Here is a 27,248-nt window from a genome sequence, read left to right on the forward strand (position 1 = left end):
AGTATTATAGCAGTTATATTCTTGTACATAGGAGCAGTATTATAGTAGTTATATTCTTGTATAAAGGAGCAGTATTATAGCAGTTATATTCTTGTACATAGGAGCAGTATTATAGCAGTTATATTCTTGTACATAGGAGCAGTATTATAGTAGTTATATTCTTGTACATAGGAGCAGTATTATAGTAGTTATATTCTTGTACATAGGAGCAGTATTATAGTAGTTATATTCTTGTATAAAGGAGCAGTATTATAGCAGTTATATTCTTGTACATAGGAGCAGTATTATAGTAGTTATATTCTTGTATAAAGGAGCAGTATTATAGCAGTTATATTCTTGTACATAGGAGCAGTATTATAGTAGTTATATTCTTGTATAAAGGAGCAGTATTATAGCAGTTATATTCTTGTACATAGGAGCAGTATTATAGCAGTTATATTCTTGTATAAAGGAGCAGTATTATAGCAGTTATATTCTTGTACATAGGGGGCAGTATTATAGTAGTTATATTCTTGTACATAGGAGCAGTATTATAGCAGTTATATTCTTGTACATAGGAGCAGTATTATAGTAGTTATATTCTTGTATAAAGGAGCAGTATTATAGCAGTTATATTCTTGTACATAGGAGCAGTATTATAGCAGTTATATTCTTGTACATAGGAGGCAGTATTATAGTAGTTATATTCTTGTACATAGGAGCAGTATTATAGTAGTTATATTCTTGTACATAGGAGCAGTATTATAGTAGTTATATTCTTGTACATAGGAGCAGTATTATAGTAGTTATATTCTTGTACATAGGAGCAGTATTATAGTAGTTATATTCTTGTACATAGGAGCAGTATTATAGTAGTTATATTCTTGTACATAGGAGCAGTATTATAGCAGTTATATTCTTGTACATAGGAGGCAGTATTATAGTAGTTATATTCTTGTACATAGGAGCAGCATTATAGTAGTTATATTCTTGTACATAGGAGCAGTATTATAGTAGTTATATTCTTGTACATAGGAGCAGTATTATAGTAGTTATATTCTTGTACATAGGAGCAGCACTATAGTAGTTATATTCTTGTACATATGAGGCAGTATTATAGTAGTTATATTCTTGTACATAGGGGCAGTATTATAGTAGTTATATTCTTGTACATAGGAGCAGTATTATAGTAGTTATATTCTTGTACATAGGAGCAGTATTATAGTAGTTATATTCTTGTACATAGGAGCAGTATTATAGTAGTTATATTCTTGTACATAGGAGCAGTATTATAGTAGTTATATTCTTGTACATAGGAGCAGTATTATAGTAGTTATATTGTAGTACAGTATTATATGTTGCTATGATATGAGACTTCTTTCCTCTGGGAGGGTGACTATCGCTGATGTTGCAGGAACCTGGCATCTTGTGTTCTTATATTGATGGATGTTGAGCGCTGGGCCATTATACGGGGTAAGGGGAGATTTGATTATATGGAAACATTTTTGTTGGCTGAGGACGATCCCTGAAGAGTCTTGGGGGGGGGGGGGGGCTCCACTTGAGTCGGTGTTTGCTCAGAGTATATTGAATCCAGCTTAGAGATGTAGTTAAGCAAACAGCTCTCCTGTAAAGGATCACTAATGTCCTGGAGGTCTCAGGATGGGGCCCCCTCCTCACTCACTCCAATTGCAGGATGGGGGGGGGGTCACTGTGTGCAACAAAAGGGAACCACATGGGGCTTATTGTTATACCAAATACTCAACTTAACTCCTTCTACAGCTGGGGCAGGAGCGGAACCGCTGCACATATCAACATATGGAAACTATTCACATCACTTATTACACCACTGACCTCTGAGATCTGCAGAACATTGCTTCATGCCCTCTATCCCAACAGGTCCATAGTGATATATCCTGCAGATTATTACACCACTGACCTCTCTAGAGAACTGCAGAACATCGCCCTGTGCTCTCTACCTTCTGACAGATACATAGTGATATATCCTGCAGATTATTACACCACTGACCTCTCTAGAGATCTGCAGAACATCGCCCTGTGCTCTCTACCTTCTGACAGATACATAGTGATATATCCTGCAGATTATTACACCACTGACCTCTCTAGAGAACTGCAGAACATCGCCCTGTGCTCTCTACCTTCTGACAGATACATAGTGATAGATCCTGCAGATTATTACACCACTGACCTCTCTAGAGAACTGCAGAACATCGCCCTGTGCTCTCTACCTTCTGACAGATACATAGTGATATATCCTGCAGATTATTACACCTCTGACCCCTCTAGAGATCTGCAGAACATTGCTCTGTCCTCTCTACCTCCTGACAGATACATAGTGATATATCATGCAGATTATTACTTGGTTGGTTCTCTGCAGAACATCGCTCTGTCCTCTCTACCTCCTGACAGATACATAGTGATATATAATGCAGATTATTACACCTCTGACCTCTCTAGAGATCTGCAGAACATTGCTTCATGCCCTCTATCCCAACAGATCCATAGTGATATATCCTGCAGATTATTACACCACTGACCTCTCTAGAGAACTGCAGAACATCGCCCTGTGCTCTCTACCTTCTGACAGATACATAGTGATATATCCTGCAGATTATTACACCACTGACCTCTCTAGAGATCTGCAGAACATCGCCCTGTGCTCTCTACCTTCTGACAGATACATAGTGATATATCCTGCAGATTATTACACCACTGACCTCTGAGATCTGCAGAACATTGCTTCATGCCCTCTATCCCAACAGATCCATAGTGATATATCCTGCAGATTATTACACCACTGACCTCTCTAGAGAACTGCAGAACATCGCCCTGTGCTCTCTACCTTCTGACAGATACATAGTGATATATCCTGCAGATTATTACACCTCTGACCCCTCTAGAGATCTGCAGAACATTGCTCTGTCCTCTCTACCTCCTGACAGATACATAGTGATATATCATGCAGATTATTACTTGGTTGGTTCTCTGCAGAACATCGCTCTGTCCTCTCTACCTCCTGACAGATACATAGTGATATATAATGCAGATTATTACACCTCTGACCTCTCTAGAGATCTGCAGAACATTGCTTCATGCCCTCTATCCCAACAGATCCATAGTGATATATCCTGCAGATTATTACACCACTGACCTCTCTAGAGAACTGCAGAACATCGCCCTGTGCTCTCTACCTTCTGACAGATACATAGTGATATATCCTGCAGATTATTACACCACTGACCTCTCTAGAGATCTGCAGAACATCGCCCTGTGCTCTCTACCTTCTGACAGATACATAGTGATATATCCTGCAGATTATTACACCACTGACCTCTTAGATCTGCAGAACATTGCTTCATGCCCTCTATCCCAACAGATCCATAGTGATATATCCTGCAGATTATTACACCACTGACCTCTCTAGAGAACTGCAGAACATCGCCCTGTGCTCTCTACCTTCTGACAGATACATAGTGATAGATCCTGCAGATTATTACACCAATGACTTCTCTAGAGATCTGCAGAACATTTCTCTGTCCTCCCTATGTCCTTACACATACATAGTAATATATCCTGCAGATTATTACACCACTGACCTCTCTAGAGATCTGCAGAACATCGCTCTGTCCTCTCTACTTCTTGACAAATAAATACTGATATATCCTGCAGATTATTACTTGGTTGGTTCTCTGCAGAACATTGCTCTGTCCTCTCTACCTCCTGACAGATACATAGTGATATATCCTGCAGATTATTACACCTCTGACCTCTCTAGAGATCTGCAGAACATTGCTCTGTCCTCACTACCTCCTGACAGATACATAGTGATATATCCTGCAGATTATTACACCTCTGACCTCTCTAGAGACCTGCAGAACATTGCTCTGTCCTCTCTACCTCCTGACAGATACATAGTGATATATCATGCAGATTATTACACCTCTGACCTCTCTAGAGATCTGCAGAACATCGCTCTGTCCTCACTACCTATTGACAGATAGATAGTGAGATATCCTGCAGATTATTACGTGGTTGCCTCTCTTCAGATCTGCAGCACATCGCTCTGTTGTTAGATTCCACCTTCCGCAGCTCATTCTGCAGGAGCCTCTTCTCCTCCGGCCGGCACGTCACTCGTCTCCTCTAATGATGTGGCCATAACCTGGTCAGAGCACTTGTCCTCCTCACCGCAGTAACCTCAACCACAGCGCAAATTACCCACTCGCCCCACGTCCCACCATCGAAGCCTCCACTACAGAAACGCTCTGTTCTCCGGGCAGCGGATCTCCTGCACGCAGAGCCTCCTACCCGCCGGCAGCAGAAGCCGTCCTCGTCATCAGGAAGGCAATGATCAGGAGCCAGGAAACATTCAGAAAGGTCATCACCCAGCTTTCCCAGACTCCGGAATGACAAGTCTATGCAGCAGCATGGGAGTGGGGATGAATCACTGGGCAGAGGTGTGATTCAGGAACCTAGGAGAACCAGGCGACAACCAATATGGCCGCCATTACCGCTCCCCCCACTCAGCTTTCCCGGGCCCCTGAATGCGAAATCTGCAAAGGTATAAAGCAACATATGGAGCTGCAATAAAAAAGAGCTGCAACTTTCTAACATACAAATCGTTTTATTTTCAAGATCTCTGCTTGCCCTGAATGAATGGGAACATTCTTGCATTTACAGCCAGAGACTGAGAACCTATCCAGACCCAGTACTTTTCACAGCTGGGGGTTCGCTACAATGTATCCAGTCTAGACAATCCCCTGAGAGCTCCACAGCTTGGGCTTCAGACTGATACATTTTACCTGCACTGATACATTGGAACGAACTATCAGAAGCAGCGCCAATCTATATGTGGGTGAGAAATATATATGTTTTCTCCCAATTTCAGCTATGTCATGTTCCATAGACGTGCGCAGCCACGCAGGATCAGTGGTCCCACCGGCCAGACCACCACAATGGGGCATACGTGGCACCCTGTCTCATCCCTATGAGGCACCCACATTCAGCTTTTGCCAGGAAAGCTCCCAATGTCCACAGGGGTCTATAAGTCACATTGGGGCCTTTAGACCTCCGAATATCAGTATACCCCTAAAAAAGTGAGAATTATGGTAAATTGCTTAGTAGACAATGTAAAAAAATGAACATAAACGTATTGGATTTTTTTACAATGTGACTCTATGGGTGACGGACGGGGCTGTCTGGCATCTGTTTAAGGGCACCTTCACACGCGGCAGATTTTGTTGCAGAAAATCGGTTCTATTCATCTGAATGAGGTTACTTTAGATCTATTCAACTCCATTCAGACGAATAGAACCGAATCTGCCGTGCGTGAATACGCCCTAATATATACTTCCCGGAGTATACGTTAGACGCAGGCCATAGGACTGTGCTGCCTCAGAAAGGCTGGGGCGCCACCTGCTGTCTGACAGGCAGAATGACAGGTTGCACTAAATTCTCCCCAACCGCGCGTTTACAGCGAAATCAGGACATCCGATCCCAATTAAAACCACAGATTTTTTATTAAATCCCTTTGCCGCCACGGCGCATGTAGAAGCCCTTGGTGGTGAAAGGGTTAAAGCAGCTCCAAACCAAAGGAGTGTGGGGGGGGGGGGGGGGGGGGTGCTCCACAGCAGTAAAATCACAGGATTAACACAACCTCAACCCAAACATTTCCCTATGAGGAAAACAGCCACGACTTCTGGCAGGAACACACCGGACAGGACCTGAGTTTTCGGAGCACGTTCAGACATCATGGTCAGACCAGGGCGCCTGCGCTGTGGGCAGCGGGTGAGTGCGCAGGAGGCAGAATGCTCCCTCCTTTCCTGCTGAGCAGTACAATCTCCTCTTTCAGGCTCTCAATCTCCTCGACTTGCATCTCGGCCAGCCCGAGGAGCTTCTGCCTCTCCTGGATGTCGGCTTTCCGCGGACCCTGGAATTCTTCGCCCTGAGCAGTGACATCAGAGAGTCCGAATTTAGGAGACATGATCATAACATAGCGGCGTAGAAGGTGCAAAGGTAGTCGATGCACCCAGGCCCTGGGACCAAAGGCCACCAGTATTAACCCCTTCCCGGGACCTTACATACATGAAGGTCATCCTTCCATGCAATACACATACATAACCGTGATGGCACAGGCTTAGAACCGCAGGACGGCTAACCCTTATATCTAAGAGCAGCTGCCAAGGAATATAAAAAGGTGAAATAAATTTGGTTTGGCTTTGCAGGGTCCATCATCTATCCCATGCCTGCTGCCTGGTCTGTCATCTGTGTGACCACCAAAGTCCAGCACCTAGTACCAATTACATTATATACAGCCTGATGAGAGGTGTATAATGAGCCTCAGTCCTTCTGCGAGGACTATGTGATCACGTGACAAAAAGAGCAGCCCCATGAGAGCCAATATGGCTGACAATAGCCGCTACATCATGTCCTGGAACCTGCCTACTGAGGTGACAAGAGGGAGAGCCTTCAGAGGGTCTTCAGTTTGGGCAGGAGGACGCTGTAAGATGTAGAGAACCCAGAGGAGAAGGAGAGCTTTGGTTCTTCCTTAAGACTTACCACCACAGTTTGCCGGGCGTCCAGTTTGGCCTCTATGGTCTTCTTCTCCGTCAGCAGCTCGTTCAGCCTCCCCATCTTCTTTGTCTGCTCCCGAGTGATTTCCATCAGGCTTCGTTTGGTCTCCATGACTTGGATCTGAGCAGAAGAACACGGTGAGAAGATGCTCCGTGATATAAGAATTCATAGCTTTCTGTGTGTACGATGCACCCACTATGCTTCCGTATTTCAGTGCATTGTGACTTTACCATTAACCCATTACACCCAGAGGTAGGGCGCTAACGTGGCGGGTCTCGGGGCCTTGAGTAGGCCAGGACATTCCTGAGTCTAACCACTCAGGTGCCGCAGTTGCTATTGACTGTGGCATCTGAAGAGTTAAATGGCTGGGATCGGAGATATCAGTTGTGTTCCGCACCATACATTCCTCGTACACTTGTGGCGTGCAGAGATACATCAAGGTAAACAAAGGGGTTAAATTAGGAAAAATTAGGAATTTGTCTCTAGTAACGACCTGACATTTAACCCCTTAAAGGGGTTCTTCAGGAATTGAAAAAATGAAAATACTTGAATATTATTTTATAATAAATATATTCACAAATACCTTTCATTACTTAGAATGGCTTGTTTTGTCTGGGGAGCAATCAGTAGGAGAAATAAAATGGCCGCCGTCCTATTACTACACATAAAACCTGCCCTAATCACACAGGAGGACAAGTTACTTCACCTCGATGAGCCATAGCGCTGCCTCATCCTCCTCTCTGCTCTGCATGATCCTGAATACAGGTGAATCTCTGTGGGAATGGAGATGATGAGGAGACATGAGAGGAGGTGGGGACGTGGCTAATGAGCAGCAGCACTTGTTTACAGTCTCCATTACCGCAGCCTGTCCTGTCCGTCCTCTCTGTACTTCATGTCTCCTCATGAACTAAATTCCCCAGAGATTCAGCTAAAGTTCTTCTCATCTGTATTCAGGATCCTAATCCCTGACAAGTAGGAAGCTCTTGTAAAGTAACTTGTCCTCACATGTGTGATCAGGACAGGTTTTGTGTGAACTAATGGGATGGCGGCCATTTTGTTTCCCCTGATGATTTACTCCACAGACAAAACGAGCCATTATAACTATTGAAAGTTTTTTGAGAATATATTTATAATAAAGTAATATTTAAGTATTTTCATTTTCTTAATTCCCGGAGAACCCCTTTAAGGACACAGCATTCTTTCTTTTTTATCTCTGCATTTCTAAAGCTAGAACATTTCAATTTTTCGGTCAACGAGAGCTGTTTTTTTGCAGGCGTTGACGTCTTTATTGTCACCATTTTGGGGAACGTACTTGTTTTTAATTACTTTTTGTGCCTATTCTTATTTGCAAGGTGAGATTTAAAAATAATACAATGCCGATACAGTTTTTAGATTGTTTTGAGGTTCACTAGCTCCTATCTTGGTTGTATGTTACTGCTGACATCTGCCTCTGATGGTATGGGTCCATGTCACCCCCATGCCATACAAATGTTGGCACTGCGAGGGAACTACCACCTGCGGTGTGGTGCATCATCAGGAATGAGAAAATCACTAATATCTCCTCTTCCTGTGCTGAGATCTGATCCCTTGACCCAAAGACTGAGGCTGGGTCCACACTAGATCTCTGTGACCACACCAAACCTGAAGGAAATGAGAAGAGGACAGGCTCTGGGCAGTGCAGCCTTGGGCTCGTCCTCACCTCCCACTGAGCGATCTCGCGGTCCATCTCTTCTTGCCTCTGTGCGGACTTCATCTTCAGCTCCTCCAGGTTGGTGTTCACAGACAGGGTCTGCAGAGCCTCCAGGTCGACCAGTCGGCCGAACTTCATCATCATCTGCTGGCGACACTTCTCCTCCAGACCTGGTGTAAAGTCACACCATATTATGCCCATATAAAACATAAGTGTGACCAGTCGGGGAAGCCCGAGGTGGCGGCTCGCTGGTTACTCACTCTGTATCTTGGCCTCCGTCTCTTTCCTTTCTCGGATGAGTTGCTTGTGCTGCTCCTTGGCCTTTTTATACAGTTCTCGCTGCTCCACCTTCTCCATCTGTAGCTCCCTGATCCGATGCTGCAGACTCTCCAGGGAATTGTTGGTGAAGACGAGGGCCTGAGATAAGTCACTGGGAATCTCTCCATTAATGATGTAATCAACCTGCAGAAGGTAAATCACTGCTCACCCCAAATATATACTGTAGGTACAATCCACAGAGCACATATAGATTTACATAGGACACAGAGGCGGGAGTGGGCAACCAGGCTGCTGTGTGCTAGGCATACTATAGTGTCCAGCTGGTACATGTAGTGCAGTGTCCAGCAGGTATGTGTAGGGCAGTGTCCGGCGGGTGTGTGTAGTGTCCAGCAGGTGCACATAGTGCAGTGTCCAGAAGGTACATGTAGTACAGTGTCCAGCAGTTACATGTAGTGTCCAGCAGGTGCACATAGTGGGGTGTCCAGAAGGTACATGTAGTGTCCAGCAGATACGCGTCGTGTCCATTAGGTAAGTATAATGTCTAGCAGGCAAGTACAGTGTAGTGTCCAGCAGGTACATGTAAGTGTAGTGTCCATCAGGTAGGTGTAGTGTAGTGTCCATCAGGTAGGTGTAGTGTAGTCTCCAGCAGATAAGTATAATGTCTAGCAGGTAAGTACAGTGTAGTGTCCAGCAGGTACATGTAATGTAGTCTCCATCAGGTAGGTGTAGTGTAGTGTCCAGCAGGTACGTGTAGTGTCCAGCAGGTACGTGTAGTGTCCAGCAGGTACGTGTAGTGTCCAGCAGGTAAGTATAGTGTCCAGCAGGTAAGTATAGTGTCCAGCAGGTGTGTGCGGTGTCCAACAGGTACATGTAGTGTCCAGCAGGTACATGTAGTGTCCAGCAGGTAAGTATAGTGTGCAGCAGGTACATGTAGTATCCAGCAGGTGTGTGCGGTGTCCAGCAGGTACATGTAGTGTCCAGCAGGTACATGTAGTGTCCAGCAGGTAAGTATAGTGTCCAGCAGGTACATGTAGTGTCCAGCAGGTAATTATAGTGTCCAGCAGGTACATGTAATGTAGTCTCCATCAGGTAGGTGTAGTGTAGTGTCCAGCAGGTATGTGTAGTGTCCAGCAGGTACGTGTAGTGTCCAGCAGGTACATGTAGTGTCCAGCAGGTAAGTATAGTGTCCAGCAGGTACGTGCAGTGTAGTGTCCAGCAGGTGTGTGCAATGTCTTCTCCAGCAGGTACGTGTAGTGTAGAGTCGGTCAGGTACGTGTAGTGTAGAGTCTGTCAGGTACGTGTAGTGTCCAGCAGGTACGTATAGTGTGCAGCAGGTACATGTAGTATCCAGCAGGTGTGTGCGGTGTCCAACAGGTACGTGTGGTGTCCATCAGGTAGGTGTAGTGTAGTGTCCATCAGGTAGGTGTAGTGTAGTGTCCATCAGGTAGGTGTAGTGTAGTGTCCGGCAGGTACGTGTAGTGTCCGGCAGGTACTTGTAGTGTAGTCTCCAGCAGGTAAGTATAATGTCTAGCAGGTAACTACAGTGTAGTGTCCAGCAGGTACATGTCATCTAGTGTCCAGCAGGTACAGGTAATGTAGTCTCCATCAGGTAGGTGTAGTGTAGTGTCCAGCAGGTATGTGTAGTGTCCAGCAGGTACTTGTAGTGTCCGACAGGTACTTGTAGTGTCCGACAGGTACTTGTAGTGTCCGACAGGTACTTGTAGTGTCGAGCAGGTGTGTGCAGTGTCCAGCAGGTACATGTAGTGTCCATCAGGTGCGTGCGGTGTCCAACAGGTACGTGCGGTGTCCGACAGGTACGTGTGGTGTCCGACAGGTACGTGTGGTGTCCGACAGGTACGTGTGGTGTCCGACAGGTACGTGTGGTGTCCGACAGGTACGTGTGGTGTCCGACAGGTACGTGTGGTGTCCGACAGGTACGTGTGGTGTCCGACAGGTACTTGTAGTGCCCGACAGGTACTTGTAGTGTCCAGCAGGTGCGTGCGGTGTCCAACAGGTACGTGTAGTGTCCAACAGGTACGTGTAGTGTCCAGCAGGTACGTGTAGTGTAGTGTCCAGCAGGTACGTGTAGTGTAGTGTCCATCAGGTAGGTGTAGTGTAGTGTCCATCAGGTAGGTGTAGTGTCCAGCAGGTACGTGTAGTGTAGTCTCCAGCAGGTAAGTATAATGTCTAGCAGGTAACTACAGTGTAGTGTCCAGCAGGTACATGTCATCTAGTGTCCAGCAGGTACAGGTAATGTAGTCTCCATCAGGTAGGTGTAGTGTAGTGTCCAGCAGGTATGTGTAGTGTCCAGCAGGTACTTGTAGTGTCCGACAGGTACTTGTAGTGTCCGACAGGTACTTGTAGTGTCCGACAGGTACTTGTAGTGTCGAGCAGGTGTGTGCAGTGTCCAGCAGGTACATGTAGTGTCCAGCAGGTGCGTGCGGTGTCCGACAGGTACGTGTGGTGTCCGACAGGTACGTGTGGTGTCCGACAGGTACGTGTGGTGTCCGACAGGTACTTGTAGTGCCCGACAGGTACTTGTAGTGCCCGACAGGTACTTGTAGTGTCCAGCAGGTGCGTGCGGTGTCCAACAGGTACGTGTAGTGTCCAGCAGGTACGTGTAGTGTAGTGCCCATCAGGTAGGTGTAGTGTAGTGTCCATCAGGTAGGTGTAGTGTAGTGTCCATCAGGTAGGTGTAGTGTCCAGCAGGTACGTGTAGTGTAGTCTCCAGCAGGTAAGTATAATGTCTAGCAGGTAAGTACAGTGTAGTGTCCAGCAGGTACATGTCATCTAGTGTCCAGCAGGTACATGTAATGTAGTCTCCATCAGGTAGGTGTAGTGTAGTGTCCAGCAGGTATGTTTAGTGTCCAGCAGGTATGTGTAGTGTCCAGCAGGTATGTGTAGTGTCCAGCAGGTACATGTAATGTAGTCTCCATCAGGTAGGTGTAGTGTAGTGTCCAGCAGGTATGTTTAGTGTCCAGCAGGTATGTTTAGTGTCCAGCAGGTATGTTTAGTGTCCAGCAGGTATGTGTAGTGTCCAGCAGGTATGTGTAGTGTCCAGCAGGTACATGTAGTGTCCAGCAGGTACAGGTAGTGTCCAGCAGGATAAGTGTAGTGTCCAGCAGGTACGTGTAGTGTAGAGTCGGTCAGGTACGTGTAGTGTAGAGTCTGTCAGGTACGTGTAGTGTCCAGCAGGTAAATATAGTCTAGGGTCCAGCAGGTACATGTAATGTAGTCTCCATCAGGTAGGTGTAGTGTAGTGTCCAGCAGGTATGTTTAGTGTCCAGCAGGTATGTGTAGTGTCCAGCAGGTATGTGTAGTGTCCAGCAGGTACATGTAATGTAGTCTCCATCAGGTAGGTGTAGTGTAGTGTCCAGCAGGTATGTTTAGTGTCCAGCAGGTATGTTTAGTGTACGGCAGGTATGTTTAGTGTCCAGCAGGTATGTTTAGTGTCCAGCAGGTATGTGTAGTGTCCAGCAGGTACATGTAGTGTCCAGCAGGTACAGGTAGTGTCCAGCAGGATAAGTGTAGTGTCCAGCAGGTACGTGTAGTGTAGAGTCGGTCAGGTACGTGTAGTGTAGAGTCTGGCAGGTACATGTAGTGTCCAGCAGGTAAATATAGTCTAGGGTCCAGCAGGTACGCATAGTGTCGTGTCCAGCAGGTACGTATAGTGTGCAGCAGATGTGTGTAGTGTCCGGCAGGTACGTGTAGTGTAGTGTCCGACAGGTACATGTAGTGTCCAGCAGGTGTGTGCGGTGTCCAACAGGTATGTGTAGTGTCCGACAGGTACGTGTAGTGTCCGACAGGTACGTGTAGTGTCGAGCAGGTGTGTGCAGGGTCCAGCAGGTACATGTAGTGTCCAGCAGGTGTGTGCGGTGTCCAGCAGGTACATGTAGTGTCCAGCAGGTGTGTACGGTGTCCAACAGGTACGTCTAGTGTCCGACAGGTAAGTGTAGTGTCCCACAGATACGTGTAGTGTCCGACAGGTACTTGTAGTGTCCGGCAGGTGTGTGTAGTGTCGAGCAGGTGTGTGTGGTGTCCAGCAGGTACATGTAGTGTCCAGCAGGTGTGTGCGGTGTCCAACAGGTACGTCTAGTGTCCGACAGGTACTTGTAGTGTCCGACAGGTACTTGTAGTGTCCGACAGGTACGTGTAGTGTCCGACAGGTACGTGTAGTGTCCGACAGGTACGTGTAGTGTCCGACAGGTACGTGTAGTGTCCGACAGGTACGTGTAGTGTCCGACAGGTACGTGTAGTGTCCGACAGGTACGTGTAGTGTCCGACAGGTACTTGTAGTGTCCGACAGGTACTTGTAGTGTCCGACAGGTACTTGTAGTGTCCGACAGGTACTTGTGGTGTCCAGCAGGTGCGTGCGGTGTCCAACAGGTACGTGTAGTGTCCGGCAGGTGCGTGTAGTGTCCGCCAGGTACGTGTAGTATCCTTAGGTGAGTGTGGTGTCTGGCAGGTGAGTGTGGTGTCCGGCAGGTACGCGTAGTGTCCGGAAGGTACGTGTAGTGTCCGGCAGGTACGTGTAGTGTCTGGCAGGTACGTGTAGTGTCCGGCAGGTACGTGTACTGTCCGGCAGGTGAGTGTGGTGTCCGGAAGGTACGTGTACTGTCCAGCAGGTGTGTGTGGTGTCAATCTCTGTACATTACCTGGTGGAGCTTCAGAGGTACCACCACGTACAGCTCATTGAGCTTCTGCTGCTTCTCGCGCTGGAACGCTTCTAGTTCGGCCTCCGCTGTCATCAGGTTCACTTCCACTATCTTAACCTGCCAGATGTAAAATCCATCACAGAAGGTCACTTCTTCCATCCTTATATATGAGAACCAATGGCGCATTACATCAGACGAAACCTAATTATCTTGTACTGGTCAAGAGTTCCATCATACAGTCCTGATCAAAAGTTTAAGACCACTTGAAAAATGGCAAAAAATCCTATTCATCATGGCTGGATCTTAACAAGGTTCCAAGTAGAGCTTCAACGTGCAACAAGAAGAAATGGGAGTGAGACAAGACATTTTTTGAGCTTTCAGTTTAATGAAAACAACGAATAAACTGAAACAGGCTGTTTTTCAGCTGATCCAAAGTTTAGGACCACACCTAAAAAAAAAACTAACCCCCCCAAAACAGAAATCAAACTTCCAAACATGAGCTCAGTAATGAGTACGGTAGCTCCGCCGTTATGGTTTCGGCATGCTTGATGCAAGCGTTTCCATGAGGTGAGTGGGAACATTTCTCCAAGTGGTGAAGACGGCCGCACGAAGGCCATCTACTGTCTGGAACTGTTGTCTATTTTTGTAAACTTCCCTTGCCATCCATCCCCAAAGGTTCTCCATTGGATTTAGATCAGGGGAACACGCAGGATGGGCCAAAAGAGTGATGTTATTCTCCTGGAAGAAGTCCCTTGTCCTGCGGGCATTGTGTACTGTAGCGTTGTCCTGTTACCACACAGACGAGGGCCCTCAGTCAGGAGGAATGCTCTCTGCAACATCTGGACATAGCCAGCGGCCGTTTGACGCCCCTGCACTTCCTGAAGCTCCATTGTTCCACTGAAGGAAAAAGCACCCCAGACCATTATGGCGCCCCCTCCACTGTGGCGCGTAGAAAACATCTCAGGTGGGATCTGCTGGTCAAGCCAGTAACGTTGGAAACCATCAGGACCATCAAGATTAAATTTTTTCTCATCAGAGAATAAAACTTTCTTCCACCTTTGAATGTCCCATGTTTCTCTCTTGCAAAGTCCAAACGAGCAGTTCTGTGGCGTTCAAGGAGACGAGGTCTTTGAAGACGTTTTTTGTTTTTGAGGCCCTTCAGTCTCAGATGCCGTCTGATGGTTATGGGGCTGCAGTCAGCACCAGTAAGGGCCTTAATTTGGGTCGAAGATCGTCCAGTGTCTTGACGGACAGCCAATTGGATCCTCCGGCTCAGTGCTGATGAAATTTTTTTGGGTCTTCCACTTGACTTTTTGGTTCCATAACCCTCAGGATCATTTAAGAAATTCCAAATGACTGTCTTACTGCGTCCCACCTCAGCAGCGATGGCGCGCTGTGAGAGACCCTGCTTATGCAGCTGAACAACCCGACCACGTTCAAAAAGGGAGAGTTTTTTTGCCTTTGCCATCACAATGTGTGACTACCTGACAGACAATGAATCCACATCTCTGCACAGATTTGGCCTTTTAAAGGCATCTGGTCCTAAAATGTGGATCAGCTGAAAAACAGCCTGTTTCAGTTTATTCGTTGTTTTCATTAAATTGAATGCTCAAAAAATGTTTTGTCTCGCTCCCATTTCTTCTTGTTGCATGTTGAAGCTCCACTTGGAACCTTGTTAAGATCCAACAATGTAAAATAGGATTTTTTGCCATTTTTCAAGTGGCCTTAAACTTTTGATCAGGACTGTATCTTATCCTCCACTCACACCCAGAGCTGCAGCAAAACTGCTGGATGCTATTTGGAGTAAGTGTTCTGTAGCATCACCCTGCCCTCACAGAAAACAACAGGCCAACATCAGAAAACCCCTGAGGAGTCACCTTCTTGGCTAGCGCATCAGATTCCTTCTTCAGGTTGTCCACCATCTTCTTCTCTTCCACCAGCGCCTCCTCAATGTCCAGTCTCTTCTCTCTCAGTTGCAGGACGTTGTCAAACAATTCGGGGTCACAGTCTGCGAGGGAATGAAAAAAAGGTGACACAACCTTACCAGGTCCCACTGGATGATGTAGATCTCTGGCTGTCACCCAATGCTTGTCTGGGCTGTGGCTCATGGTGACAACTCACACGGGAGACTAGTTGTCACCACAGTGTCATCTCTAACCAATTTTCATTCCAGGTATTGAGCTCCTTCAAATGGCAAATGTACAAATGAGACAATACTCACTGTCCGGGCAAACAGAGTCATCGAAAACGCCTTCTTCAGACTCTGACTCCTCATCGTCACTTTCATACGTGGACTCTTCATCTGAATCTTCATCGCTGTCCTCATCTTCCTCTGGAAAATAAATAATGCTGAAATCCCGATCATGATCATTCCTGAAACACCATAAACCACCCTAGACCACCAGGGATACTAATCTGACCCTTAACTTACCCTAGACCACCAGGGATAATAATCTGACCCTTAACTTACCCTAGACCACTAGGGATACTAATCAGATCTTTAACTTACCCTAGACCACCAGGGATACTAATCTGACCCTTAACTTACCCTAGACCACCAGGGATAATAATCTGACCCTTAACTTACCCTAGACCACTAGGGATACTAATCAGATCTTTAACTTACCCTAGACCACCAGGGATACTAATCTGATCCTTAACTTACCCTAGACCACCAGGGATACTAATCTGACCCTTAACTTACCCTAGACCACCAGGGATAATAATCTGACCCTTAACTTACCCTAGACCACTAGGGATACTAATCAGATCTTTAACTTACCCTAGACCACCAGGGATACTAATCTGATCCTTAACTTACCCTAGACCACCAGGGATACTAATCTGACCCTTAACTTACCCTAGACCACCAGGGATACTAATCTGACCCTTAACTTACCCTAGACCACTAGGGATACTAATCAGATCTTTAACTTACCCTAGACCACCAGGGATACTAATCTGATCCTAAACTTACCCTAGACCACCAGGGATACTAATCTGACCCTTAACTTACTCTAGACCACCAGGGATAATAATCTGACCCTTAACTTACCCTAGACCACTAGGGATACTAATCAGATCTTTAACTTACCCTAGACCACCAGGGATACTAATCTGATCCTAAACTTACCCTAGACCACCAGGGATACTAATCTGACCCTTAACTTACCCTAGACCACCAGGGATACTAATCTGATCATTAACTTACCCTAGACCACCAGGGATACTAATCTGATCATTAACTTACCCTAGACCACCAGGGATACTAATCTGACCCTTAACTTACCCTAGACCACCAGGGATACTAATCTGATCCTTAACTTACCCTAGACCACCAGGGATACTAATCTGACCCTTAACTTACCCTAGACCACCAGGGATACTAATCTGATCATTAACTTACCCTAGACCACCAGGGATACTAATCTGACCCTTAACTTACCCTAGACCACCAGGGATACTAATCTGACCCTTAACTTACCCTAGACCACCAGGGATACTAATCTGATCCTTAACTTACGCTAGACCACCAGGGATACTAATCTGATCCTAAGAGGGTTTTCTGAGATAACTGATTGTAGAGGTCCAACATCCAGGACCCCTGCCAATCAGTTGTTTGAGAAGGCAGCGGTGCTCACAGTAGCGTCGCAGCCTTCTCGTAGTTTAGCCTAGGCCATGTGATGGCTAACCTCTGGCACTCCAGCTATGTCGAAACTATGACTCCTAGCATGCTCCATTCATTTCTATGGAGTTCTGAGAAGAGCCAAGCAGGTGTGCATCTTGGGAGTCGTAGTTTTACCAGAGCTGGAGTGCCGGAGGATAGCCATCCCAGGCCTAGGCGCAGCTCGGCCCCACTGAAGTGAATACGGCTTAGTTGGATACCAAGCGCGGCCAGTATACAATGTACAATGTGCTTGGTGAGCACAGGGAAGGCCGTGGCACTACTGTGAGCACCAGTGCCATCTTAAACAGCTATAGGGGGGTCCCGGGTGTCAGACCCCCACTGATCAGACACTGATGGCTTATCCAGAGAATAGCTCATCAGTAAATGTTAGTTTATACTTTATACTGAAATGTGAGTTACACTTTAACCCACTCTAGACCACCAGGGATATTAAACTGAATACTTAACTCGAGCAAGAAGAACTCACACAGGACAACCTGGGATACTAACTTATTATCCAACCTGTAGTTAATGATAACCTATGCGCTAGATAGGTCACCAACATCAGACTGGATGGGCGTCCGACACCCGGCGCTGCCGATGTAACGAACAGGGGAAGGCGTCAGAAGCAGAAAGTCCTGTCCGCTGTGCACTGGCAGTGCCAGCACACTCCGGCTCCGCAGTCATTCACTTGAACCCCTCAACTCAACCTAGACCGAGAGCATTAAACTAAATGCTTAACTCCCCCTAGACCACCAGGAATATAAAGCTGGAGTGAAGGAGTGTGGACCCGTGTGTGGCCAGCCTCCATTCATTTATATGGGAGGGCTGAACATAGCCGAGCGTTGTGCTCGGCTATTTTCGGAAGTCCCATCGAAATAATTGGGAAGCGCGCCACAGAAGGGCAGCCACTGTTCTATCCACTTCTATAGGGCTGACGGCAATAGCCAAGACAGCCCTCACCTATTTTCGGCAGTCCCATAGAAATGTATGGAGCAGCCGCGCATGTGGGGTCTGCTCCCCCTCACTTTGTGGGCTCCATCTTAGATATATGTCACTAATGTCTGAGATGGGCCAACCCCTTTAAATTCACTGTATGACAACATTATTTATGAGTACTCTATGGTGGTAATAGTTATGTGTACAGTATGATAGTAGTACTGAATGGTGGTATTAGCTATGTGTACAGTATGATAGTAGTACTGAATGGTGGCAATAGCTATGTATACAGTATGATAGTAGTACTGAATGGTGGTATTAGCTATGTGTACAGTATAATAGTACTGAATGGTGGTATTAGCTATGTGTACAGTATGATAGTAGTACTGAATGGTGGTATTAGCTATGTGTACAGTATAATAGTACTGAATGGTGGTATTAGCTATGTGTACAGTATGATAGTAGTACTGAATGGTGGTATTAGCTATGTGTACAGTATGATAGTAGTACTGAATGGTGGTATTAGCTATGTGTACAGTATGATAGTACTGAATGGTGGTATTAGCTATGTATACAGTATGATAGTAGTACTGAATTGTGGTATTAGCTATGTGTACAGTATGACACTAGTACTGAATGGTGGTATTAGCTATGTGTACAGTATGATAGTAGTACTGAATGGTGGTATTAGCTATGTGTACAGTATGACACTAGTACTGAATGGTGGTATTAGCTATGTATACAGTATGATAGTAGTACTGAATGGTGGTATTAGCTATGTGTACAGTATGATAGTAGTACTGAATGGTGGTATTAGTTATGTATACAGTATGATAGTAGTACTGAATGGTGGTATTAGCTATGTGTACAGTATGATAATAGTACTGAATGGTGGTATTAGCTATGTGTACAGTATGATAGTACTGAATGGTGGTTTTAGCTATGTATACAGTATGATAGTAGTACTGAATGGTGGTATTAGCTATGTGTACAGTATGATAGTAGTACTGAATGGTGGTATTAGCTATGTGTACAGTATGATAGTAGTACTGAATGGTGGTATTAGCTATGTGTACAGTATGATAGTAGTACTGAATGGTGGTATTAGCTATGTGTACAGTATGATAGTACTGAATGGTGGTATTAGCTATGTGTACAGTATGATAGTAGTACTGAATGGTGGTATTAGCTATGTGTACAGTATGATAGTAGTACTGAATGGTGGTATTAGCTATGTGTACAGTATGATAGTAGTACTGAATGGTGGCAATAGCTATGTATACAGTATGATAGTAGTACTGAATGGTGGTATTAGCTATGTATACAGTATGATAGTAGTACTGAATGGTGGCAATAGCTATGTATACAGTATGATAGTAGTACTGAATGGTGGTATTAGCTATGTGTACAGTATAATAGTACTGAATGGTGGTATTAGCTATGTGTACAGTATGATAGTAGTACTGAATGGTGGTATTAGCTATGTGTACAGTATAATAGTACTGAATGGTGGTATTAGCTATGTGTACAGTATGATAGTAGTACTGAATGGTGGTATTAGCTATGTGTACAGTATGATAGTAGTACTGAATGGTGGTATTAGCTATGTGTACAGTATGATAGTACTGAATGGTGGTATTAGCTATGTATACAGTATGATAGTAGTACTGAATTGTGGTATTAGCTATGTGTACAGTATGACACTAGTACTGAATGGTGGTATTAGCTATGTATACAGTATGATAGTAGTACTGAATGGTGGTATTAGCTATGTATACAGTATGATAGTAGTACTGAATGGTGGTATTAGTTATGTATACAGTATGATAGTAGTACTGAATGGTGGTATTAGCTATGTGTACAGTATGATAATAGTACTGAATGGTGGTATTAGCTATGTGTACAGTATGATAGTACTGAATGGTGGTTTTAGCTATGTATACAGTATGATAGTAGTACTGAATGGTGGTATTAGCTATGTGTACAGTATGATAGTAGTACTGAATGGTGGTATTAGCTATGTGTACAGTATGATAGTAGTACTGAATGGTGGTATTAGCTATGTGTACAGTATGATAGTAGTACTGAATGGTGGTATTAGCTATGTGTACAGTATGATAGTACTGAATGGTGGTATTAGCTATGTGTACAGTATGATAGTAGTACTGAATGGTGGTATTAGCTATGTATACAGTATGATAGTAGTAATGAATGGTGGTATTAGCTATGTATACAGTATGATAGTAGTAATGAATGGTGGTATTAGCTATGTGTACAGTATGATAGTACTGAATGGTGGTATTAGCTATGTGTACAGTATGATAGTACTGAATGGTGGTATTAGCTATGTGTACAGTATGATAGTAGTACTGAATTGTGGTATTAGCTATGTGTACAGTATGATAGTAGTACTGAATGGTGGTATTAGCTATGTGTACAGTATGATAGTAGTACTGAATGGTGGTATTAGCTATGTGTACAGTATGATAGTAGTACTGAATTGTGGTATTAGCTATGTGTACAGTATGATAGTAGTACTGAATGGTGGTATTAGCTATGTGTACAGTATGATAGTAGTACTGAATGGTGGTATTAGCTATGTGTACAGTATGATAGTAGTACTGAATGGTGGTATTAGCTATGTGTACAGTATGATAGTAGTACTGAATGGTGGCAATAGTTATGTGTACAGTATGATAGTAGTACTGAATGGTGGTATTAGCTATGTGTACAGTATGATAGTACTGAATGGTGGTATTAGCTATGTATACAGTATGATAGTAGTAATGAATGGTGGTATTAGCTATGTATACAGTATGATAGTAGTAATGAATGGTGGTATTAGCTATGTGTACAGTATGATAGTACTGAATGGTGGTATTAGCTATGTGTACAGTATGATAGTACTGAATGGTGGTATTAGCTATGTGTACAGTATGATAGTAGTACTGAATTGTGGTATTAGCTATGTATACAGTATGATAGTAGTACTGAATTGTGGTATTAGCTATGTGTACAGTATGATAGTAGTACTGAATGGTGGTATTAGCTATGTGTACAGTATGATAGTAGTACTGAATGGTGGTATTAGCTATGTGTACAGTATGATAGTAGTACTGAATTGTGGTATTAGCTATGTGTACAGTATGATAGTAGTACTGAATGGTGGTATTAGCTATGTGTACAGTATGATAGTAGTACTGAATGGTGGTATTAGCTATGTGTACAGTATGATAGTAGTACTGAATGGTGGTATTAGCTATGTGTACAGTATGATAGTAGTACTGAATGGTGGCAATAGTTATGTGTACAGTATGATAGTAGTACTGAATGGTGGTATTAGCTATGTGTACAGTATGATAGTACTGAATGGTGGTATTAGCTATGTGTACAGTATGATAGTAGTACTGAATGGTGGTATTAGCTATGTGTACAGTATGATAGGAGTACTGAATGGTGGTATTAGCTATGTGTACAGTATGACTTCATTATTTATGAGTGATGCATGGATACATTAGTTATGTGCATGGTATGACAGCATTATTTATGAGTACCGTTTGGTAGTATAAGTAATGAGCATTATACAGCAGCATTATTCATAAGTATATGGTGGAATTAGTTATTTGCATGTTATGACAACAATATTCATGAATACTGTGTTGTGGCGTTCAATATGTGTGCAGTATGACAGTGTCATTCGGAAGTACTGTATGGTGGTATTATTTATGTGCACAGCATGATAGCATTAATCATGAGTATGAATTATTGGTATTGGTTGTGTGTAAAGTATGATAGCATTATTTATGAGTATTGTTTGTTGGTATTATTTTTGTACAGTATGGCCACGTACACGGTGTGCAGCGTTACATTTCACCATTCTGCTTTCCAGTGGTCCTGACCCTTTCACAATCACATAGGGCTAGGTTCACATACGCATTGCTCTGGTAGGATAGTCTACCGAATTTCCCCATATCTGGCACAGCTGGATACTGCTGTGCACCGCCAGGTCCTATTGACTAGAACGGGATCTGCCCGCTCTTCAGCATAAACGCCAGCTGGTTAAAAAGTACTGCACATAGTATTTTTTGACCAGCCGCCAGATCCCCGATAAGATCCCATTACAGTCAATGGGTTCGGCGGTGCACAGCAGCATCATCAACAGATTACCAACGTTCACAACGCATATGTGAGTCGACCCTAAGAGAAAAAAACACCAACCTTGGTCTCCGCGCACTTCCTTCTTCTTCGCCCGCTTGATCTTCTTCTTAAATACTTTGGTGAGAAATGTGGCAAATTTGTTGCCCTCTCCCAGGGAGGTCTGGAAGGTGGCGTGCAGAGCCTTCTCCTTCTCCTGCAGCTTCAGGACTTCCGTTCTCTTGGCCTCCAACTGTTGCATAAAATCCTCAGACTTCCTCTACAGCGAAGGACATGAAACAGTATCTCCGATGTTTGGATGCGCGCGCCATGAACCCCCCCCCCCTGGCCGTGACCTTCATAGACATACCTTTATCTCATCCAGCTCCGCGATTCGGTCACTGACTTTCTCCTGCAAGATGTCTTCTCGCTTCTCAAACTCCTTCAGCAGGAGAAGTTCCTCGAAAAGAGTGATGTGCCTCAGGTCAGCCATCTTCATCTGGACATCCAGCTCCAACTTCTTGTGCCGTACAATGCGGAGCTCAGCGTCAAAGTCGCCGGCCAGCTTCTTCATCTGGAACACAGGAGAAGGGAGGTTAGGCTGAGGGTTTCCATCTGGACCGTGGCCCAATGAGGAAGTCCTAAAATGTGACTATTATGTATGCAAACTCAACATGGAAGTGGCGCTATATATGCGCTGTATCAACCAACATATGGCAGTGTCTTGTAATGGGGGAGCCAAGGCATCTGCTCCTCGACATGGGAGAACTCGCTGTAATAGAAAGCACGGAGCATTTCTGACCACAATCCCCAATTATCTGGAGTAAAGTGTCCGTAAATAGGATTTTACATATAGAATAAATCCGCAACAAAGTCCCTGTGTACGTAGATGACCTAACGTTTCTTTCAGCTTGTACTCCAGCCATGCAATCAGAACTCTGTAGCTTCGGAGCTGAAATCACCCAGCCTCCCCTGCTTGTTCAGCGCTTGCATATTGCTCGCTCTAGGGACTTGCAACCTACGTCGTCTCATCTTTATATCAGGATCTATACTTTATAGCGAAAGGAGTTGTCTGAGATTTCGATATTGACGGCGTAACCGCAGAATGGGTCATCGATATCGGATTGGTGGGGGCCCGACTCCCGGCGCCACTGCCAATCAGCCAATGATGTCATGTTCATCAGTCACAACCTCTGAGACCCATACAGATCAGCATTGTGAACAGGTCTCAGCTCAAGCCGCAGAATCAGGTGTAGTGGAATCCAGTGGCTAGAATATAGGTATGTACTGTACCTGTGAGTCAGGGATGCTCAGCTGTTGTAAAACTACAACTCCCACAATGCCCTGCTGTAGGCTGTCCGAGAATGCTGGGAGTTGTACTTTTGCAACAGGTGGAGGGCCGCAGGTTGAGCATGCCTGCTGTAAGTGGACTGCTGGGTTAAAGGGGGTCTGTCACCACTATATGACCTTATACAGCGCTTACATGGTCCTGTAGCACACCTAGAGGTGGGTTGGACGGCTCAGCGGTAACGTCAATCAGTATATAGTGCATAGAACCGCGGCACTCGAGTTCAAGTGAATAGTTATTTATTTATCCCATCCAGAAAATTAGGCTAAGGCCTGGATGGGATAAATAAATAACTATTCACTTAAACTCGAGTGCCGCGGTTCTATGTACTATATACTGTAGCACAGCTTTACCTGATTCTAATGGTACCTTCGTAATTTTCTTTTGACTTGCACAAGCAGGAAAAATGCTGTTTAATCCATATGCAAACGAGCACTGGCAAGTGCCCAGGGCGGCGTTCCCTGTGTAAGTGCCCAGGGCGGCGCTCCCTGTGTAGGAGCCCAGGGCGGCGTTCCCTGTGTAAGTGCCCGGGGCGGCGTTCCCTGTGTAAGTGCCCAGGGCGGCGCTCCCTGTGTAGGAGCCCAGGGCGGCGTTCCCTGTGTAAGTGCCCAGGGCGGCGTTCCCTGTGTAGGAGCCCAGGGCGTCATTCCCTGTGTAGGAGCCCAGGCTGCTCTGCCTTCTTTTTACTTTACTCCTCCACAGCGTATTCCTTTGGCCACCCTCCAGCCCGGGGCATGTGCACTACGTGAAGCAATGCCGTGCCCAATGTGCACAGGGAACGCCGCCCTGGGCACTTGCACAGGGAACGCCGCCCTGGGCTCTTGCACAGGGAACGCCGCCCTGGGCACTTGCACAGGGAACGCCGCCCTGGGCACTTGCACAGGGAACGCCGCCCTGGGCACTTGCACAGGGAACGCCGCCCTGGGCACTTGCACAGGGAACGCCGCCCTGGGCACTTAAACAGGGAACGCCGCCCTGGGCACTTACACAGGAAACGCCGCCCTGGGCTCCTACACAGGGAACGGCGCCCTGGGCACTTACACAGGGAACGGCGCCCTGGGCACTTACACAGGGAACGCCGCCCTGGGCACTTAAACAGGGAATGCCGCCCTGGGCACTTACACAGGGAATGCCGCCCTGGGCACTTGCGAGTGCTCGTTTGCATATGGATTAAAAAGCGTTTTTCCTGCTTGTGTAAGTCTTACGAAAATAACGAAGGTACCATTAGACTCAGGTATGGGTGTGCTATAGGACCATGTAAGGGCTGTATAAGGTCATATAGTGGTGACAGACCCCCTTTAAATATGGGCTCTTGCAATTACTCTCTGGTGTAAAAACCATTGGCGGATAAAAGTGACCTCCATGGGAGAGGAGTAGGCACAGTGGGTCCATAATGAGGTGGTGGGTGCACTGCTTTCCGTGCAGCGAGGCAGGTTATACTAGATACAATTCCCACCATTACTCCTGTCATGTCTTCTTCTCCTCCCCCTGACTGTTACCTGTTTGATGAGGTTGTCCTGCATGTATAAATTCCAAATTTCCTCTCTCTGCACGGCCTCTTTCTCCAGGTCAGACAGCTCCATCCTTTGTAGATGGCGTCTTTGGGAAGATGCGATGCGACACGATCTCACAGTGCTTGTGGTAGATGGTCTAGAACGGGACTCGGATTGCTTTGCTGTGGTTTGCTGTTTTTGTCCGAAACCGAATCCACCAAAACCTCCTTCCTGCATTGCTGGTGGTGCCTGCACCCGGTTGTCTTGCTCCTGCTGGAACCTGCGGAGAGTCTCGCTGTCGTACTGGAATTTCTTCTCCGGCGTCTCGTCGGGGAGCAGTGAAGGCACTCTCGGGATGTGGAGGTGTTTGGAGGAGTCCAGTGCTTCCTGGATGACTCTTACCTCGCGTACAATATTCTTCATCTTCTCTATGGTTTCTAGCTTGAGATCACGGAGCGCCATGATGGAACGGTTCATGGATGACTTCTGCTCATGTATCTTTATGAAGAAACACAAGGCATGGTTTTATGGAGGGTATCTCCTGTACTGCAATCAATAACACATCAATACTCTGATGATGATGAAGGATAAATCACTGACTACCAGCGTCAGGGGTCCTCAGCCTCCATTATCACATATCATTGGCACGTCTGTCCTATAGATAAAGTGTCACCCAGCTTCATAGGTTTGCTCCACATACACACGTACCATGCTTTCTAACATTGCCAGTTCAGATCTCTTTCTTTCGGCATTTATTCGCAGGTGCTCGGGGACAGTGTAATCCTTTGCTGTTTTCAGTTTGAAGTCCCCCATGTTCTCCTTGGCATTTGTAATGGCCAAAACATCTGCTGGGTCCTCATAGTCCTCACTGGGCTTAGTTTTGTACCTGGGAACGTATGGCAGGAAGATTGGTATAAAGCAAAGTATTAAGCATTATGTGCAGTGTTCCTGGATATGAAGTACTCAGCAGCGTGTGCAGTGCTCCTGGATATGAAGCACTCAGCAGTATGTGCAGTGTTCCTGGATATGAAGTACTCAGCAGTGTGTGCAGTGCTCCTGGATATGAAGCACTCAGCAGTATGTGCAGTGCTCCTGGATATGAATTACTCAGCAGTGTGTGCAGTGTTCCTGGATTTGAAGCACTCAGCAGTGTGTGCAGTGTTCCTGGATATGAAGCACTCAGCAGTGTGTGCAGTGTTCCTGGATATGAAGTACTCAGCAGTGTGTGCAGTGCTCCTGGATATGAAGCACTCAGCAGTGTGCGCAGTGCTCCTGGATATGAAGCACTCAGCAGTGTGTGCAGTGTTCCTGGATATGAAGCACTCAGCAGTGTGTGCAGTGTTCCTGGATATGAAGCACTCAGCAGTGTGTGCAGTGCTCCTGGATATGAAGTACTCAGCAGTGTGTGCAGTGCTCCTGGATATGAAGCACTCAGCAGTATGTGCAGTGTTCCTGGATATGAAGCACTCAGCAGTGTGTGCAGTGTTCCTGGATATGAAGCACTCAGCAGTGTGTGCAGTGCTCCTGGATATGAAGTACTCAGCAGTGTGTGCAGTTTTCCTGGATATGAAGCACTCAGCAGTGTGTGCAGTGTTTCTGGGTATGAAGTACTCAGCAGTGTGTGCAGTTTTCCTGGATATGAAGCACTCAGCAGTGTGTGCAGTGTTTCTGGGTATGAAGTACTCAGCAGTGTGTGCAGTGTTCCTGGATATGAAGCACTCAGCAGTGTGTGCAGTGTTCCTGGATATGAAGTACTCAGCAGTGTGTGCAGTGTTCCTGGACATGAAGTACTCAGCAGTGTGTGCAGTGTTCCTGGATATAAAGCACTCAGCAGTGTGTGCAGTGTTCCTGGGTATGAAGTACTCAGCAGGGTGTGCAGTGTTCCTGGATATGAAGTACTCAGCAGTGTGTGCAGTGTTCCTGGATATGAAGCACTCAGCAGTGTGTGCAGTGCTCTTGGATATGAAGCACTCAGCAGTGTGTGCAGTGTTCCTGGGTATGAAGTACTCAGCAGGGTGTGCAGTGTTCCTGGATATGAAGTACTCAGCAGTGTGTGCAGTGCTCTTGGATATGAAGCACTCAGCAGTATGTGCAGTGCTCCTGGATATGAAGCACTCAGCAGTGTGTGCAGTGTTCCTGGATTTGAAGCACTCAGCAGTGTGTGCAGTTTTCCTGGATATGAAGCACTCAGCAGTGTGTGCAGTGTTTCTGGGTATGAAGTACTCAGCAGTGTGTGCAGTGTTCCTGGATATGAAGTACTCAGCAGTGTGTGCAGTGTTCCTGGGTATGAAGTACTCAGCAGTGTGTGCAGTGTTCCTGGATATGAAGCACTCAGCAGTGTGCGCAGTGCTCCTGGATATGAAGCACTCAGCAGTATGTGCAGTGTTCCTGGATATGAAGCAGTGTGTGCAGTGTTTCTGGGTATGAAGTACTCAGCAGTGTGTGCAGTTTTCCTGGATATGAAGCACTCAGCAGT

The 27,248-nt window shown here is 45.8% G+C and overlaps 1 protein-coding gene across 1 annotated transcript in view; it reads right to left on the reverse strand.

Annotated features, from left to right (window-relative positions):
- Positions 1-4,688: 4,688 nt before the first annotated feature.
- The window catches only part of CFAP44 (cilia and flagella associated protein 44), a 49,627-nt gene continuing 27,067 nt past the window's right edge, over positions 4,689-27,248 (reverse strand). Inside the window, exons 25-35 of the mRNA XM_044287389.1 lie at positions 25,481-25,658; positions 24,779-25,270; positions 22,302-22,505; positions 22,016-22,211; positions 15,413-15,523; positions 15,069-15,199; positions 13,192-13,308; positions 8,518-8,719; positions 8,267-8,427; positions 6,553-6,687; positions 4,689-5,938 (exon numbers count right to left, since the gene is read on the reverse strand). Of these exons, the coding sequence (XP_044143324.1) occupies positions 5,750-5,938; positions 6,553-6,687; positions 8,267-8,427; positions 8,518-8,719; positions 13,192-13,308; positions 15,069-15,199; positions 15,413-15,523; positions 22,016-22,211; positions 22,302-22,505; positions 24,779-25,270; positions 25,481-25,658 (2,116 nt within the window). The 3' untranslated portion in view covers positions 4,689-5,749. The remainder of the gene's footprint in view (positions 5,939-6,552; positions 6,688-8,266; positions 8,428-8,517; positions 8,720-13,191; positions 13,309-15,068; positions 15,200-15,412; positions 15,524-22,015; positions 22,212-22,301; positions 22,506-24,778; positions 25,271-25,480; positions 25,659-27,248) is intronic.

The sequence above is a fragment of the Bufo gargarizans genome, chromosome 3 (genome assembly GCF_014858855.1).
Source record: "Bufo gargarizans isolate SCDJY-AF-19 chromosome 3, ASM1485885v1, whole genome shotgun sequence".
Classification (NCBI taxonomy): domain Eukaryota; kingdom Metazoa; phylum Chordata; class Amphibia; order Anura; family Bufonidae; genus Bufo; species Bufo gargarizans.